We start from the raw sequence: 19,771 nt of genomic DNA, 5'->3' as shown, positions 1-19,771 counted from the left end.
GCATTGAACGCGGTCGACCTGGTTGTTTGGCTTTCCAGTCATATTTAAAACCCTTCCTGTAATATTCCAGGATCTCTCTGAGCGTTCTCTTTTTCTCGGCATGTAAATACAACAAAAAGAATGAAATAAAAGAATAAATCAAGAGTTTAAGTCAACAGCTCTGCTTCTGCAGGATCAAACCGCCGGCCTCTGATTCAAAGCTAAAAGCACAACAACGGTTTTCTCTCTACGAGCGCCGTTAGCGCCGCGGGAACAACGAGCGCCTGAACGCAGCGCCGCGAGACTCCACGAGCTGCAGAGAAGAAAAGAGTTAAGCTCCGCCTCCAACAAACAGCTTCACTTCAGCGGCTCACGAGACCTCTGGAGCTCAAGAGGAACACAAAGAGAGCGGATGAAAGAAAAGAGAGAGAGAGAGAGAGAGAGAGAGAGAGAGAGGAGGGGAACACAATATAAAGGTGAAGAAACTTTTCGGAGAAGGTCACAGTGATTTTAAATGTCAGCGACGGTGCAACAACATGACGGAAAGAAAAGAAAAGAAGTGAACAACAGGTAGAAAAAGAGAAGAGGATGATGAAGTATTGATGGAGGGAAAGTGGGTCGATAAAACAGAGAAGAGAATAATCTCCAGAGGTTGTGAAAGAGGTGAATAAAACATCATCTTAATGAAATATGAATGAAATATAAATGATGTAAAGGTGGTAAAGAATGTGGAGGAAGAGCGAGAGAAAAGTGCTTTTTCAGGAGAAAATGAACGACGGACTCATTGAGGTGTAAAAACAAAGAGTTTGAGGAGGAAGAGACGAGCCGGTGTGAGATAATAATAACAGAACTGTTGTGTTTTAGGCCCGACAGGAAGGGGTTTGAAGGGAAAAGGTCATCCTGAGGGGTAAACCTGTTTGTTTGAAATCATCCAGTCAAAGTTTGGAATTATTTTTGCATCAAAACTAAATTTGCAACAGCAGCAGAACTATTTTAAAAATCAAAGGTTGAAATGAGTCGGACCTTCCTGTTGCTCCAGAGCAGCGTCTGGTCCTTGGTGTCGTCGGTTTCCCTTCTTAGAGGATTTAAGTTCCCTCTGTTTGTCGAGGGCTTTTATTGTGAAAGGTAAGAACAGAAGGACTGGATATTACGCTGCTATAAAGTTCACGTTGTGAGTACGTTCGTTCTGCACATCGTGATTGGTCGACTTGTCCTCATCCAATGATATTTGACCAAACGTTATGTTATTTTTTTTGTATATTTTCATACAAAAGTCCAGCAACATGTGTCGTTTTTTTCTCGTCACATGAACACAGTCTTTTCAAAATAAACTTCTGTCTCCACAGGAAACTCAGTGAGGGTTTAGGCAACAACGCTACTCGGACAGGTTTAGTAGAAGATTGTTATTTTGGTTAAAATAAATGATAAATAACGACGGAAGTGACGTTACTGAAGTACGCAACATACGTAACAATCAACATAACAATTAGTCAACGATCAGTAACAACGTAACAATTAGTCAACGATCAGAAACAACGTAACAATTAGTCAACGATCAGAAACAACGTAACAATTAGTCAACGATCAGTAACAACGTAACAATTAGTCAACGATCAGTAACAACGTAACAATTAGTCAACGATCAGAAACAACGTAACAATTAGTCAACGATCAGAAACAACGTAACAATTAGTCAACAATCAGTAACAACGTAACAAGTAATCGAAAGGTGTTTGGTTATTGTTGACTGTTTTTAAAGAATACATATAATAACTTGTGTGTGTGAAACATATTTAAGAGTTAAAAGCCGAACCTGTTGTTGCTCCGGAGGTCCTGCCCGTACAGGAAGTGCTCCTGGCTGATGGTGATGTAACGAGTGGGGAGCTGCTCTGATTGGTTCTTGCTGATGGTGACAACGGGGTAGCCCATTTGTAGAGTCCACCTGTCCATCATCTTTCCAATGTCGATGTCCCGCCCCTCTGAACGCATGGCCTGGAAAAAAACAACCGAAGCAAAGCGGGAATAATCAGTGATTTAACGTAATTAATAACACAATGCCACATGACATCACTCTCAGGTAATTGGAGCTCTGATTGGCCGACAGCTCGTTAGAGGAACACCGCTAACGAAGCGTCTCGCCTTTAGAGCTTTAACCGGACAGTCGCAGGTTCGACCCCCAGCGGACGGACGGACGTGTTACCTGAGACATTTTGCTCCACAGGTCGTCTCTGGCCGCGTTGCTGTACATGTGAGTCAGCAGATAATCCTGGAAACAAACGGAGAGAAGGAGCGTTAAAGTTTAAACACAACGTGTGACAGGAAGTGACATCATTGGGCTGACGGTGGTTTTCACCTCCAGCTGTGACGCATTTAAAACAATATATGTTTTTATGCACCAACTACCTGATAACTGTTTTATATTAATGCATATTAGGCACTGGTGTTGGTATCACGTCTTATACACCTTTTTTTACTTATTTAATCATTTATTTTACGTTATGTATTTACTTTATTTCTTGTGTTCTACTTTTCCCTGGTTTCAGTATAATATATTGGGCCCTTAACGATGGTTATTCTATTTTTCATATATGTTTATATGTGTTTTTTTAATGCATGCCATTTGCTTGTAACACAGTATTCCTACACTGCTGTATTGCTACTGTTGCTAGTGAAAGTACAAAGTACTCACATCCCTGTCTGCCTGCTCTAAAGTACAAAGGACCATCACTGCTGTGGAGCCGGATGTTGACGTCTAAACATAAACACTACGGGACGTGTCTTCAGTGAATTTGTGGATTTTTCGAAGAAAGAAACATCTCAAAGCGTCTAAATGTGTTTACTGTTTGAAAAGCGCTGAGTTTAAGTCTCCGTGACGCGCCGAGCGCCCGAAGGGATCCGGACTTCAAACCCAAACGTGTCCTTTCCCCGGCTAATGAACGAGGTGAAGCCTCTCTAAAGCTCCCCGGGGAGAGTCTTAGCGGGGCGGCGGCTCCGTCGTCAACCTGTAAATCGTCGGTGACGGCCGTGTCTGGTCTCATTCCCGGCTCGCTGCAGAGGATCCAGGTTATGAAAGCTTTGGGTTTCAAAAAGGCGGGAAAGTAGAAGATGACACCGGAGGAAAGAGACTCCTCACTCCGACACGTTTCGCTACATTGTAGCGCCAGAGGAGTTTGGAAGCGATGACGTAGCGTTCCCCACTCTATCGGGTCTCAGCGGGTCTCTGTGTGTCTCCTCCCTGATTGGTCGGGACCCCGATCACGTGACCCGGGCGACGGTTCGACTTCTTCGTCGGCCCGAGCGAAGAAACCTCCGGTCCCTCTTCTCGCCATCGCTCGTTCTTCCTTCGCAGTATTTAACTAAACTAACTAAACCAACTGCACTGTGAAGAAACATCTGCTTCCTGTTTCCATCGTCACGTGCACGCCCAGTGCACGTGACGATGTAAACAGGGTTTTAAACGAGTTAACCCGGAGTATTGAGAGTATTGATAAGATAACCTCGTCTCAAACCTCTCTCTTTGTCTTTGTGCTTTACTCTGACACACACACACACACACACACACAGACACACATAATAGACACACACACACACACACACACACACACACACACACACACACACACACACACACACAGACACACACACACTGTTCTCTGGCATCTGCTGCTGGATCAGCAATGTTTTTATATAGAATCTGGTTCTCAATGTGTTCCAGGTCACTGGAAAAACAGGACATTGTGTGTGTGTGTGTGTGTGTGTGTGTGTGTGTGTGTGTGTGTGTGTGTGTGTGTGTGTGTGTGTGTCCACGGGTGGGAATCACACATACGTCCGTGTATCCCTTCACATCATAAGCTATATTTAACCCACTTCCACCTTACATCGTATGACATCATCTTCACGTTTCACTGATTTCCTCCAATTTCTGTGGATTAAAAAAAGAGTTCTTTGTTTTCCGTAAAAAAAAAAAAAAAAAAACCCCGGGTTCATTTCCCGGTTTCCGGCGCTCCGCTGACGTTGACGCGGCCCACCGGAGGCCCGCACCATAAATAATGCAGCGCTCCGTCATTAACGCCACCAAAGTGTGAGCGGTTTGACTCCGGGAGGCAGAACCCTCCAGAGGAAGTCTGACTCATCGATATGAAGCTCAGATTTACTCCTTGCTTTTTCTCTCCGATTCATGTTTCATCACTTTGTATGACAGCCAGACTTCCTCTTCCCTCTCCGCGGATCAATGCTCCGACTTCTGCTTTGAACTTGTCCCTAAGTAGGCGACGACTGAGCGTTAAGAAAAAAACACAATTCAGAGGAACTTTATGGTGTTTCATTGAACGTTCTTGTGTTCTTCAGTCGCTCTCAGATGTCCTTCAGGAGGCGTTCAGGTTCCATGGAGCCAGACGTCCCTTAGGAGGCGTTCAGGTTCCATGGAGCCAGACGTCCCTTCAGGAGGCGTTCAGGTTCCATGGAGCCAGACGTCCCTTAGGAGGCATTCAGGTTCCATGGAGCCAGACGTCCCTTGAGGAGGCGTTCAGGTTCCATGGAGCCAGACGTCCCTTGAGGAGGCGTTCAGGTTCCATGGAGCCAGACGTCCCTTCAGGAGGCGTTCAGGTTCCATGGAGCCAGACGTCCCTTAGGAGGCGTTCAGGTTCCATGGAGCCAGACGTCCCTTCAGGAGGCGTTCAGGTTCCATGGAGCCAAACGTCCCTTGAAGAGGCGTTCAGGTTCCATGGAGCTATAGGTCCCTTAGGAGGCGTTCAGGTTCCATGGAGCCAGACGTCCCTTAGGAGGCGTTCAGGTTCCATGGAGCCATACGTCCCTTGAGGAGGCGTTCAGGTTCCATGGAGCCAGACGTCCCTTCAGGAGGCGTTCAGGTTCCATGGAGCCAGACGTCCCTTCAGGAGGCGTTCAGGTTCCATGGAGCCAGACGTCCCTTAGGAGGCGTTCAGGTTCCATGGAGCCAGACGTCCCTTCAGGAGGCGTTCAGGTTCCATGGAGCCAAACGTCCCTTGAAGAGGCGTTCAGGTTCCATGGAGCTATAGGTCCCTTAGGAGGCGTTCAGGTTCCATGGAGCCAGACGTCCCTTAGGAGGCGTTCAGGTTCCATGGAGCCATACGTCCCTTGAGGAGGCGTTCAGGTTCCATGGAGCCAGACGTCCCTTCAGGAGGCGTTCAGGTTCCATGGAGCCAGACGTCCCTTAGGAGGCGTTCAGGTTCCATGGAGCCAGACGTCCCTTCAGGAGGCGTTCAGGTTCCATGGAGCCATACGTCCCTTAGGAGGCGTTCAGGTTCCATGGAGCCATACGTCCCTTGAGGAGGCGTTCAGGTTCCATGGAGCCATACGTCCCTTGAGGAGGCGTTCAGGTTCCATGGAGCCATACGTCCCTTGAGGAGGCGTTCAGGTTCCATGGAGCCATACGTCCCTTAGGAGGCGTTCAGGTTCCATGGAGCCATACGTCCCTTAGGAGGCGTTCAGGTTCCATGGAGCCATACGTCCCTTGAGGAGGCGTTCAGGTTCCATGGAGCCATACGTCCCTTGAGGAGGCGTTCAGGTTCCATGGAGCCATACGTCCCTTAGGAGGCGTTCAGGTTCCATGGAGCCATACGTCCCTTAGGAGGCGTTCAGGTTCCATGGAGCCATACGTCCCTTAGGAGGCGTTCAGGTTCCATGGAGCCATACGTCCCTTAGGAGGCGTTCAGGTTCCATGGAGCCAGACATCGGAGGCTCGAGGGAAGTTTAGATTCAAAGGAATGCAGCGATCTCGTGTGTGCGGGTCGAACTGATCGCTCATCAATACAGTGATCGTATTGTGTTTATTACATGAATACAAAGGTAAACCTTGACGTGAGGCTCTGCTGCTGCTTTTTGGGGCCAGAGCCCACCTAATGAGGGCGGCTTCAACCTTTCAGGTGTCTTTGAAAGAAGATTACTTTTATTCATGTTACGGGGTTACCGCGAAGCAAAGCATCATGTGAGAAGAAAACAATAATTTGGTAGCACTTTATAATAAGTACACACTAGTTAGCATTAGTAAAGCATGAATAAACACTGAATTCATCATTTATAAAGCATTATTCCAATATGAACACTCATTAGTAACTAATTTCATTGTCATAGTACTTGTACTATGTGCAATGACAATAAAGTTGAATCTGAATCTGAATCTGAATTAGTATGCAATTCATAAACGCAGTAATAAATGGTTCATTCTTGATTGATAAGATTGGGTTTTCATACTTTAAAAATAATGGATTCCCCATTTGTAAATGAAGTATTAAAGACTTATATATGATGAATTGGATCATTTGTAAAGTGTTAGTAAATGATAAAAACATACTGCAATTCATGATTAATTCAGGTAGTTACTGCTCAATAGTTAAGTATGTTAGGTGACCTCATCTAAAGTGAAGACTATTTATGCTTTGTTGATTAATTCAGTAGCTTTATAAATTATGAATTGAGTGTTTATTCATGCTTTACTAATGCTAAATAGTGTGTACTTATTATAAACTGCTACCAAATGTTTTCCCAAATGAACATTTTGTTATTATTATGAGCAAATTACGTCTAATCATGTTTGACTGATTTCAGGTTCATAAGAAATAAAATGACCCACTTAATTGTACTGCTGGCCCTGAACAGCATTTTAACAGCTGAATGTATTAACTATGAACACAAATAGTTTTACTTCGTCTCGTGGTAGGGGTCACAAGGGGTCACTTGGACTGTTGGCTTTGGAATAATATTTTGAACAGTAGTCCTGGAAACCACCCCAAAAAAATCTGTCCTTTGAGTTTAAAAACCATCCAACTTGAATTCAGGTCACTGTGTTTTGTAATATTGTTTTACAGCAAAAAATAAATAGCAAAACTCAAAGCCAAATCCATTTATACTCTGTCCATCTGCATACTCAGTTTGATCCAAACAGTCAGGGTTTAGCCAAAATATGGCTGTGCACACACACACACACACACACACACACACACACACACACACACACACACACACACACACACACACACACACACACACACACAGGTGACACACCGTTTCAAAGCCAAACACTCGCTCTCCCTGTCGTCCTGGATTAAAACCTCTGTGTGCACAGCTGGACGACATGAACTTACGTTGAGTCCTTTCTGGAACAGCGTCTGTCCCATCACGTTGGCCAGCATCCGGATCAACGCCGCCCCCTACAGGCGGCAGGAGAAACACACTTTCAAAACACAATAACGAGAGAACAAGCTCCCTCAATTGTTTACGGGAGTCATTCCATTGGAATCAACCCTTTGCTAAAGGGCTATACTGGACGGTAATTACATTTATCCAATTAGATAACGCAACTATAATCATCAAAATTTAAACGGGCTTGAGGCTCTTAACTTTTGTCTTAATCAGAGCAGAATATTATTAATCGGTCTAAACTTGTTCCACACCATTGCACAAACACACTAAATTAATATAGCATGCATTAGCAGATAATTGGGGTATCTAATTGGATAATAGCAGTTACCGTCCAATATAGTGGAATTGCAGTAACGTGTGGTTAACAGCAGGAATGTGCATGTCAAAGTTCACCAAAGTTTAACTCTACTCAAAACTACTTACTTTGAAATGCAATAATTGGAAAAGTAATTACACATTTTCAGTCACGTGCACAACGGTGCTATTATGAATTGCAAAATAGCTTTAAAGTGCTGACTTTGGAGGTAGCAAATTAGCATATTAGCTGTTTAGCACTTTTTAATTGTATACAACCCTGCTCTGCTTGAGTAGGAACTGCTTTGTAAAAAACAAGCAATATGACAGGAGTCCATGCTTGCTTTTGTTTGTTAAGCCACCAACCTAGCTTAGCTTAGCCAATTACCTTTGCTGGTCACTGTGGCTGAAATGACACTGGCTGTCTAGCATGTCAGCTGTTCGCTCACCAGCTAAACATCAAGTAACACAACATTGTCACAGCATTTCCTTCAGAATAATTAACTAACGATGGCCGACAATTTTTTTGCGGTGACTCACTTTTTTGTAGGCGATCCAGTCGAAGACTCGGTCGATGTCCGCCGCCTGTTCCACTTCCTGGGAGATCGGGTGGGAGGTGCTAAGCCCGTCCAATAGCATCACCTCATGGAGGACATCCGTCAGGAAGCGTTGCTTCTCCTGAAAAAAACATAAAATATTTGTCTTGGTCATTAAAGGAGACATGGTATTGACAATCACATTCTCTGGAGCCTTGGTCATAACCTTTCACCACCATGTGTCTAACCAATCCTTAATCTTGAACCTTATTCTAAACAAATTTTAGCCATGAAATAGTCAGATGCTTTGTTACTCGGCTACCAGATTCTGGTCCCCATATGGTAGCGACTCACCTGCTGTATGAGGACCAGAATCTAGTGTCCAAGTCACGAATATTGTCGGGAATTACCAAACTTATGGGGACCAGAGTCTGGAAGTTGAGTCACCAACATTGTGGGGACATACCAACCTTATGGGGACCAGACTCTGGAAGTTGGGTCACCAACATTGTGGGGACATACCAACCTTATGGGGACCAGACTCTGGAAGTTGAGTCACCAACATTGTGGGGACATACCAACCTTATGGGGACCAGACTCTGGAAGTTGGGTCACCAACATTGTGGGGACTTAACAACCGTATGGGGATGAGAAACGTCCCCAGAATGTTCCTAATAATATCTGGTGATTGGTGGAATCTAGAGTTTGTTTTGATTTTCTTCCCCACAATGTTGGTGTGTGATCTCCAAAATGTGATTAACACTCTTCACAGTGATTTATGGACTTTTCGGGTTTGCTTTGTTTTTGTTTTTTTGTTTTTTTCTCCAGCTCAGCTGCCGTCAGACTGCAGTTAACTAATTAAGCAGCTTTGGTAAAGCAAAGTTCCTCAACAAACAGTAATTTAGCGGAACAGTTGGTTCATTAAACTACGCTTTAGTTGCGTAAATAATCTGTTAATTTTTTTATATTGCAATATCTGTTTATCTTCTTACTTTCATTTATTGTTTCCACTCTTCATCCCTTGGTTTCCACTGATTATATTATTTCCTTCCCTCATTGTTTTCTTTTTAATCTATTGCGTCTGTTCTTTTCCTTCCGTGGTTTTCTCCTCTTCTTTCATTTTGTAATTGAATCTACGTTTCCTCTACTTCTTTCCTCATTCCTTCATGATTCCTCTTTTCTTTTTTTTGGTCAGTCTTCCCATTACTCCTTTTCCTGTTTCATCTCTCCTCCTCCTCCTCCTCCTCCTCCTCCTCCTCCTCCTCTGCTTTCAGGGTTTAATAGACATCGACAAACAAGTGGAGCTGTAACGAGCTCTGTCTAAATTACCCCTGGGATCAGGCTGAATCCGGAGTAGTGCGGCTTGGTCTAATTCATGGATTACAGCGTTGACTATGGAGATTTGGTTTTAATGAACCTCCATCTTGTTAAGCGATGGAATTGTTGGCTCAAGAAGTTTTAATCGTTAATGAAATGAGTGAACAGGAACTTTTTTCTAAATTAACAGTATCTGCTGGGATCCGGCTAGTTCCTGGTCCAATGTGGAGTAATTCATGGATTAAAGTTGTTAATAAAGTAGATTTAGTGTTAACAAATCTACATCTAGTGAAACAAAAGTTTCCTGAGAGATTAGATTTTTTTAATGAACATAGAATCACTGAAGAGATTTACAGTGTGCGGTGTCCGATGGGTTCAGGCTACTTCCTGGCAGACGAGGCTCTGTCTGTTTTAACTTGCTTAAAATATTCATCTTGTTAACACAATATTTTCTCAATTAGTTTGAACTTAATATAAACAGACAGTGTTCAGAGCGGTCGGTCTAATTCTGGGATTCAGACACTGTTATGTTTCCTTTGTACCTGAAGCTCGATGGTAATGTGCCCGTCTAATATCTAGAAAACCAGCAGATTTGGTCCTGCACGTCTGTAATATTTGAAACTAAACTCCCGCTCTGCACGCTCAGTGCTTTTCAGCCATGGATGCTACAAATAATTACTGATAAAAAAACTTTAAAATGTACATTTGAGTAAATATTTTGCAGCCAAAATCAAATTGTAATCAGGATTTTAAACATATGTTTCATTATAATTACTTCAATACTCAACTTCTTTCATTACAGGGGATGTGTAGAGGCGATAAAGTATACATATGTATATATATATGAGATGATTTATGGCGTTTAGCGGTTAACATTTAGAGAGTTTATTTTTCTTTCTTTTTTCAAATTTAACTTGTGAGCTTGTTGTAAAACATGAATGCAGATTGCTGTTTGTATGCATTAGTTAACATTAAAATATATTGAAGCACGTCTCTCGGTACATGAAAGTCATGCGATGCATTATTCAACAGAACAGAAAGCAACACGAGGTGAACAGAATGAAGGACAGGAAGATATGATAGTGTGTGATTTCATCTGCTGTTAATAAGGAATATCATAAATCTAAAAATAGAGCAGCTGAGTGACATGCTGAAAATCTTTTAGATAACATGCCGTGAGACAGCAAATTAAAAAAGTGTATTCAATTTCACCGAACTCAACAAATAAATCAAAAAGAACTGTATGATTCCTCAAAGGAGTCCGGTGGTTTCTCTGTAAGAGTTGAAGTGTGGTGACGTTTACCGTAAACAAAAGTTGTTTTCTTTCATGAGTTTATTGTAAATGTTGAAATCATTCGAATCTGACATTGTGATAATGAAAGTAACTCAATATGTGTTCTGACATTAGAAACTGTTTGTCAATCAATTTTGTTGTTTTTGGTGCCGTAAGCAAAACGTATCTGGTTTCCTGTTTTGAGAAAAGGTGGTTTTATTTTGAAGGCGGCAAACGGAGTTGAAACGGAAGTCGCATCGTGAGCTTAATGTCTAAAGCTACGCTCTATACCGTCAATTTTGGAAACAAATTAGATAAATAAACAGTATTACCACTTCCCCTAAGAGGCACAAGGTTAGTTTAAGTTTGAATACATGTAATATTTGGAATAACTATGTATGTTTTAAGGTAGTTAGCATAAGTGTTGGCTATGCATGTATGCTAATAATGCTAACGAGGAGTAAGTTAACAATTATGATCTTTTGTGCCTTACACAGTTCTTACGTTTTAAAACCATCAGTCAAAGTGCAAGAGCATCTGTCAGAGGGGTTCGCTACAGATAAAACAATACTTCACTTTAGATTGCTGCCTATATTTCATGTGTGTGCTGTAATAACAGCCAATAAGACGATACACAGTTATATAATAAGAATGCAACACGTCATTCCAGCAATGAGGATAGCAGGTACTGAGGGTACTGTTGGTAACTGCGGGTTTCTGGAGGTAATTCTAGGTAACTGGTGTAAAAGCTCAAGACTGGATTCCAGCTGGCTGGCAGCTAAAGAGCCTCCAGCTGGGAGCGGCGCCGCTGAGCGCCTGAACCAAAACGATGTGTCAGATAAACGCTTCTGAGATAAATCCACTTCTTGGCTGACGGCGAGCGAATCTGACTAATTCCTGATCCCTCCTCAAAGGATTGGACTAATTCCCGGGTAAAGACGGACCGCCGCTTTTTCTTCTCAGAGCCCGACAGACAGACAGACACACGCACACCGGCAGAGGTGTAAACAGATTGCATCATGGGACTCCGCCGGCCATTACACAATCGGCGAATTAGCTAAATGGCGCCTTTTGGACAAAACCAAAATGACTCAGCGAAGAGAACGAAAAAAATCAGAGTAAATGAGACATCAGCACTAATTAACAGACGTGAAGTCACCTGGAGAGGGGGGGCTTAGGGGGAGGGGGGGGGGGGGTCCATCTGGTCCACGGGGCCGGTATGAACCAGATGGACCACATGTGGTCCATCTGGTTCATACCGACTAACAAACACTTCCACACAGACGGCGCTGCGTTCAGGAGCAGCTGCCCGTCGTTTTAAACGTCCTCCTTCACTTCCACCCCATCACTCCTCTGCTCTTCCTCCTCCTCCTCCTCCTCCTCCTCCTCCTCCTCCTCCTCCTCCTTTACCTCAGCATCATTGACAGACGGAGCTTTCCCACTGAACGCTGAGTTATTGCCGCGGCCCGGTCTCGGGTCACCGGCACTTTATTAAACGGAGAGCGCTGTCGCCGCCGCGGCGCTGAAGATGCACGACGTGTCGCCACCCAGAATAACGGCAGGCGGCAGGTATGTGTCTCACCTTTACGGAGCGACGCCAACGTGTCTGTTGTAATGTCTTTGTCTCACGAGAAAGGAAAGGGAGGCGGGAGTGTGAGGCCTTATAGGAGCTCCTTTTGGATTCATTTATTGTCTCAGGTAATCTCCTTTTCCTCTTGTTCACCTGCTTTATTGTTATTTGTAAACTTTAAGTTGCAAAGCGATCAATCCCACGATTAATAACTTTATTTATCGGAATCCATCCAGTGTTGCTTCTCTTTCCCCACAGATTTGTGAACACTGAAGATCTTCAAACAACCAGAAAGAAAACACACACACACACACAACCACAGACACACATAACCACAAACACACACACAACCACAGACACACACAACCCCAAACACACACACAACCACAGACACACATAACCACAAACACACACACACAACTACAGACACAGACACACACAACCCCAAACACACACACACAACCACAGACACATACAACCACAAACACACACACACACAACCACAGACACACACAACCGCAGACACATGCAACCACAAACACACACACACACACAACCACAGACACATACAACCACACACACAACCACAGACACATACAACTACAAACACACCCACAACCACAAACACAGACACACACAACCACAGACACACACAAAATCACAGAAACACAACAACAGACACACGCACTCACACACAACCACAGACACACACAACCACAGACACACACAACCACACACACACACAACCACAGACACACAACAACAGACACAAGCATAGACACACACACACTCACAAACAAAAACACACAGACACATACACACAACCACAGACACACAAAAAGGTAATGGAGGTGTGTTGTGTTTAGCTCAGTGTGTTGTGTTTAGCTCAGTGCGTTGTGTTTAGCTCAGTGTGTTGCTGACAGCAGGAGACTCAGTGTGTTGCGTTTAGCTCAGTGTGTTGCTGACAGCAGAAGACTCAGTGTGTTGCTGACAGCAGGAGACTCAGTGTGTTGTGTTTAGCTCAGTGTGTTGCTGACAGCAGGAGACTCAGTGTGTTGTGTTTAGCTCAGTGTGTTGTGTTTAGCTCAGTGTGTTGCTGACAGCAGGAGACTCAGTGTGTTGTGTGTAGCTCAGTGTGTTGTGTTTAGCTCAGTGTGTTGCTGACAGCAGAAGACTCCTGTTCCTTAAAGAGACAGCAGCATTAACATCCTGGTTCATTAAGGGATGATGCAACATTTCACCCGATTGGCTGAGTGCCGAAACCTTTCCTTCCTCGTCACGTCTTGGTTCATGTTTATTTCCCTTCGTCTCCCCGCAGCTCTTTTGTTAAATAAAAAGCCGCATTGTAGATAAATTGCCTCATCGGGAACAAACCGCTTTATCATCGCGGCGCCGGTTATTGGAGAAACACTTTGTTTCTATTAAAGCGTCCAGCAGCGCAGAACCAGGGGAACCAGGGTTTAAAATGTGTGTGTGTGTGTGTGTGTGTGTGTGTGTGTGTGTGTGTGTGTGTGTGAGATAAGGTGCTTCTGGTGAAACACGCTTCTGAACTGGAAGGAAATCACCGACTCAAAGCAGGAGGAAGTGAGCTGTGATTTAAAGTTCTCCTTGAATTGGTCTGTCGGGGAGGAACTGGCTCTCTTTGAGCAAATTATGATTTTATTAGATGTTATTGTGTTTTGAGCTTGACTCACTCTGCAACAATCCAGCAGAACAAAAATCAGATTTCATCCTCTGCAGAGTATTATCTGAGGAGGAGCGATGTATTGATCCGAGCAGGAGGAAGAAGGTGGACGAGGTCAGGCGGAGTCGGGACTTCCTCCCACTCAGAAGACACTTTTAACTTTCCTTCTTCTGAACACGTCCACGCGGCTTCACGTTATGTAAAGTTTTACACAACAAAGGGAAACACGATGCTGTAAGACGCTCAGAAGCTGCTGACGTTTGATCCTCAGAAGAAGAAGAATTACTCAAACTACAGAGCGCCATTTCACTTGGAACATGCAACACACATTAACCTGTTAAGCCCCGCCCACCCGATGCAGGGTCTTTTTATCCAGGTTCACCGTGTTAGTAGTTCACGTAGTCGTATGAACCCCACATTGGTTATAATACTTTATTATTTTATATTATTTTATATCATTTTTTTTCAGAATTTCTTTGTGAAATTTTTTTATATTTTCAGAAAAAATCACTTTTATAACATATTTTGATCATGACTATGAATCAAGATTGGCCGAAAATGCTTTTCGAGCGGTTTCCAACATGTTCAGAATGTGTGCTTTCAGACCCTTAACAAGGTTCCACATACTAATTACACACCTTTTTGGAAAGAACAGGCCCTAAAGAACCCGGATCTGCAATAAAAACCAAAGCTGTGTTTTAGTGATTCGAAGGTTTTCGAGAAACAAAACTGGGTAAATCGGTTCAGAAATGGAAAAGTTAAAAGTGTTATGAGAAAACTAGCTTAGCGAGCTACGGACTAAAAACTATTCGCCCAGTCAACTTAATTATTAAAAACACTTAACTTCACTCAATCAAAGACAAACTTCGCACAGATACTCTTAACATATAGAGATATGTTATATATTAAAATATAGCAAATATAGTTACGATAATAAAATACAACTTTTAATTATTATTTATTTGCAATATAGATGTTTTTTCTTCCTTTTCTGTGCATCATAAATCAATATACCAGTAACACATGTATTAACTTATTATCTATGTTCCCAAGGGTTTTCTGTATATTGTACCTTTTTACATGACTCCAACAGGCCTTGTGGTTGAGGAGATAATCGGGTATGCTAACCATTCAGGTTTTCAGTAAACAGGCCTTGATGCCATGAGCTTGTTTACACGTGTGCGACCCTGAGCTGCATGTGGAGTAAAAGAAAAAGCTTTTTGCAGAAGGCTGTAAATCAGCAGCTTGTTTTTCAGCGCGGTCGCTTTCACGCCTTTTTGGTTTCGCACCAAAATTCAAACTGTCAAGCGGTACAATCAGCCGGACACGCAGCCGGAGGCGCAGGAATGGAAGGTGAGAGGAAGTCTTTACCGGCCCTGATGGGTCTGTTCATCGGATCTGATGGTCACAGAGAGCGCGTTAAGGAGTAATTGGTTTGGAGCAGCCGAGGCGGCGACCGGACGACATAAATACTGCCGGACAAGCAGAACGAGTTCCACCAACAGCTCGAACACACAAACACAAAGGACGCCGGAGAAAAGGTACCACACAGGTACGAAGGAACCCGCCAGCTGTCGGGTTCCACCCAGTTTACCTCTTCCTTCAGTAGAGATCACGCTCTTCAACAGTCGCCTCTCATGAAGCTCAACAAAAGAGCACAAAGTGAGTGCTTCATGTGCGTCACTCTGTCCACAACACACACACAGGGGTGTGAGTCGTGAACACATGTCCATCTCTCCAGCTCCTCTTCATGCAGCGTGACCCTGAAGGGCTCAGAGGTCTGTTCATGCAGCTCCAGTGCTTTTCAGTTAAACTGTGAAATACACGTGTTTGTTTTGCAGAGGCGGTGAAAGTAAAGAAAAGCCAGAACACGCAGTACAGCATGAGAACATTGCACTTTATTTTCCGGCCGCGGTCCAATATTTAATTAGTGTTGTTTTTAATGATATACCAGGACAATGTGCTGTTTTGTACTGATTAAAAGTAGTGTGTGTTTAGTGTGGACACAATGGAGCCGAGATGAGGGACTGACCTCGCCTTGACCTCAACACAAACACTAACACAACATGGTGGACAGGGAGGCACCGACACGCATTCACTGCTTCTACGTGGCAGAGACACACATTCACATGTTCATGCATTCATATTCACATGTTCATGCATTCATATTCACATGTTCATGCATTTATATTCACATGTTCATGCATTTATATTCACATGTTCATGCATTTATATTCACATGTTCATGCATTCATATTCACATGTTCATGCATTCATATTCACATGTTCATGCATTTATATTCACATGTTCATGCATTCATATTCACATGTTCATGCATTTATATTCACATGTTCATGCATTTATATTCACATGTTCATGCATTCATATTCACATGTTCATGCATTTATATTCACATGTTCATGCATTCATATTCACATGTTCATGCATTCATATTCACTTTTTGTATCGGGCATTTTACAAATTAAGAAGATTTTTTGTGGTTGTGTGTGTGTCTGTGGTTGTGTGTGTGTCTGTGGTTGTGTCTGTTGTTGTGTGTCTGTGTTTGTGTGTCACTTAACCACTTTAACTGCTGCAGTATGAAATACATTTTTAAATATTTGTTTACTGTTTACTTATATGTATTATTTATTTCTTATTGTACTATCTCTTGCTGCTGTAATCCTGCAATTTCCCCACTGCGAGAATAATAAAGGATCTTATTGTATCTTAATTTGAAAATCCTCAAGATTCATGTTGTCATCAGCTGGAGGTTGGGTCAATCACCATGACACTCGTTTTGGTCGGTCACCAAAAAAATGTCACCATAGTTTCTGAGTTTGATCCAAAATGTGTCCAAAATAAAAAAAAACTGATTTTAAACCGTTGAATGTTTCATCAAGAGTCGTCTTCCGCTCTAGTTGGCTGTTAGTGGCACATAAAATACTATTTGAAGTGATGTGATTGGATGTATATGCACCTTAGATTCTCTTAAAGTTTTCAGATGTAAAAGATTAAAACCAGCAGGGTATCTAAAACCAGTATTGCGTGATATCTCTTCTTCCTCTGAACCATTGATCTCCATTAAAAGCACCAATGAGCCTCAAACACACTGCAGTTCATGTTGCTTTAATCCCTCATGCGGCACCATATGTGGATTCATCCGCCGCTGAAAATAGTCGCCCAAAAATGCCCTATTTTCAACAGTGAGCAGCTGTTTATGGAAACTATTTTTTCAAACAAAATAATACACTTTTGTTTGGGAACTTCTTCACTAGGAGCCAATGAGCTCGGGGCTGAGCGCCACAGACAGGAAGTAGCATCGAGAGGCGGATTAACACATGTTGGTTTGTGTCCAAAGGAATATAGAAGAACTCTTTTCTACATTTGTTGAAACAGGTCAGAAAAACACATGTTTCCACTCCTCCTGCTGTGGATTCTAACAAAGCAGATGGTTTTAATTTATTCCACCACCAGTACAATGGAGCTGAATGGCCTTTGTTTTGAATCTACGGGTCCATAAGAAGCGCCCCCAGTTACTCTGGATAATCCTTCTGGAAAAACCTTCTGTTTGCAAACTAAAAAACTAAAAAACTTCACCAATAAAAACTATCTTCAGAGAGATGTCCTCTTCTTCTGAACCGGTTTGTGTTTCATATCGACAGTTTGCTTTTTATTTCTCAGAAAATATTAGTTCTTTTCTTTGACTGTTTTCTACTTGTGTCTGGAGACGTTTAAATGGTTTTAATCCCAAAACAAAATACAATTCATATCTGACTGAATGGAGCCTCGAGCTGAATTTATAAACTCTCCTGAAACCACCGGAAAGAAAATTAAATTACATTTCACGAGCAAACGGAATAAAAGACGCGATAGGTAGGAAACAAAGGAATGAAATAAATGAACAGTAAAGTCCACTGTCTTGAAAAGCCAAAATAAATACATGAACTTCACTCACCATGTTCCACTTGGGGAAGAGGAAGTCGGTGCCGACGTACTCGAAGAAGTGAGCGAAGCCTTCTTTCAGCCAGACGTCCTCCCACCAGACCGGAGTCACCAGGTCACCGAACCACTGCAGGACAGGAGAGGATGACGTCATCACTACTCACGAAGCAGATGGAGGAAGACATTTTTTATCATCATTTTATCTGCAACTTGACTGATTGGTGGAGGTGATTCTAGTTTTTATGTAACATTATATAACTCACCCCGAGGGGACCATGAATGCCTGGAGGTCATTTAAAGGCAATCCATTCAATGCTTTTAAATATTTCACCAAAAAACAACAATGTCAGATTCATGGTTGCGCCAGAGACAGAGGATAGCCAAAGTCACTCAGTCAGGATTCATCCTCTGGGGAACATGAATGTCATGAACTTCATTTAAAGGCAATATATCCAATATTTGTTTTTAATATTTCACAAAAAAAGACATTGTCAGCTTCATGGTGGCGCCAGAGACAGAGGATCACCAGCGTTGGTAGGATTCACCCTCTGGGGATCATGAATGTCATGAACTTCAATCCACCCAATAGTTGTTAAAATATTTCACAGAAATCTCCAATGTCAACATCATGGCAGCACCAGAGGAAAAGTCAGAAGGATCACCAAAGTCAGTAGGATTCATCCTCTGGGGAACATGAATGTGATGAACTTCATTTAAAGGCAATATATCCAATAGTTGTTAAAATATAACACAAAAAACAACAATGTCAGCTTCATGGTTGCGCCAGAGACAGAGGATAGCCAAAGTTATTCAGTCAGGATTCATCCTCTGGGGAACATGAATGTCATGAACTTCATTTAAAGGCAATATATCCAATATTTTTTTTTTAATATTTCACAAAAAAAGACAATGTCAGCTTCATGGTTGCGCCAGAGATAGAGGATCACCAAAGTCGGTGGAATTCACCCTCTGGGGAACATGAATGTCATGAAATTCAATCCACCCAATAGTTGTTCAAATATTTCACAAAAAAACACAATGTCAACATCATGGCAGCACCAGAGGAAAAGTTAAAAGGATCACCAAAGTCAGTAGGATTCATCCTCTGGGGAACATGAATGTGATGAACTTCATTTAAAGGCAATATATCCAATAGTTGTTAAAGTATAACACAAAAAACAACAATGTCAGCTTCATGGTTGCGTCAGAGACAGAGGATAGCCAAAGTCACTCAGTCAGGATTCATCCTCTGGGGACCATGAATGTGTGGGTAAAAGTTTAGAGCAATCAATACAATAGTTGTTTGTAAAGGAATTGGTTGACCAACAGACCAACTGATACATGTTTAAAGCAAAGAAGGTACAACGTTGGAGACAATGAAAAGCAGAAAGTTAAGCTAAACCCAGTAGGGAGAATAAGATACCGTCTTGGTCTCCAGCTGATGATCCCAAACCCTCAGAGGGCCGACACGACGAAGCCGGTCGAACACCGGAGGGGGAAACTTACAACGTTGCTCCGAAGTTGCCGGCATTAGGACTTTAGGGCGACGGCAAACTTTAATACTAAAAGCGGAGCGTGTGGAGGAATAGACTGAACTCTGCTGATAGCGACGCGTACGAACCCGAGAGAGAGAGAAGCCTTCTGGACCGAGGCTGTTTCCTGGCAACGCGGCGTGAATGAAAAAGAACGTGTGCAACATTTAGGAACCGACGCGTGTCGCTGCCAACATTGTCTCAATGCTTCAGTGTTTCAATGTTTCAGTGTTTCAGTGTCTCAATGCTTCAGTGTTTCAGTGTCTCAATGCTTCAGTGTTTCAGTGTTTCAGTGTCTCAGTGTTTCAATGCTTCAGTGTTTCAGTGTTCCAGTGTTTCAGTGTCTCAGTGTTTCAATGCTTCAATGCTTCAGTGTTTCAGTGTTTCAGTGTCTCAGTGTCTCAATGCTTCAGTGTTTCAGTGTTTCAGTGTCTCAGTGTTTCAATGCTTCAGTGTTTCAGTGT

At 42.8% G+C, this 19,771-nt stretch overlaps 1 protein-coding gene across 1 annotated transcript in view; it reads right to left on the bottom strand.

The window, feature by feature from the left end:
- The window catches only part of trhde.1 (thyrotropin releasing hormone degrading enzyme, tandem duplicate 1), a gene marked incomplete at both ends in the record, with an annotated part of 135,865 nt that overhangs the window by 26,088 nt on the left and 90,006 nt on the right, over positions 1 to 19,771 (bottom strand). Inside the window, 5 exons of the mRNA XM_079235756.1 lie at positions 1,793 to 1,971; positions 2,180 to 2,245; positions 7,101 to 7,166; positions 7,993 to 8,130; positions 17,789 to 17,902. Coding sequence (XP_079091882.1) covers positions 1,793 to 1,971; positions 2,180 to 2,245; positions 7,101 to 7,166; positions 7,993 to 8,130; positions 17,789 to 17,902 — 563 coding nt within the window. The remainder of the gene's footprint in view (positions 1 to 1,792; positions 1,972 to 2,179; positions 2,246 to 7,100; positions 7,167 to 7,992; positions 8,131 to 17,788; positions 17,903 to 19,771) is intronic.

The sequence above is a fragment of the Taurulus bubalis genome (assembly GCF_910589615.1).
Source record: "Taurulus bubalis genome assembly, chromosome: 20".
NCBI classification, from domain to species: domain Eukaryota; kingdom Metazoa; phylum Chordata; class Actinopteri; order Perciformes; family Cottidae; genus Taurulus; species Taurulus bubalis.
This window is presented reverse-complemented; position numbering and strand designations above follow the sequence as displayed.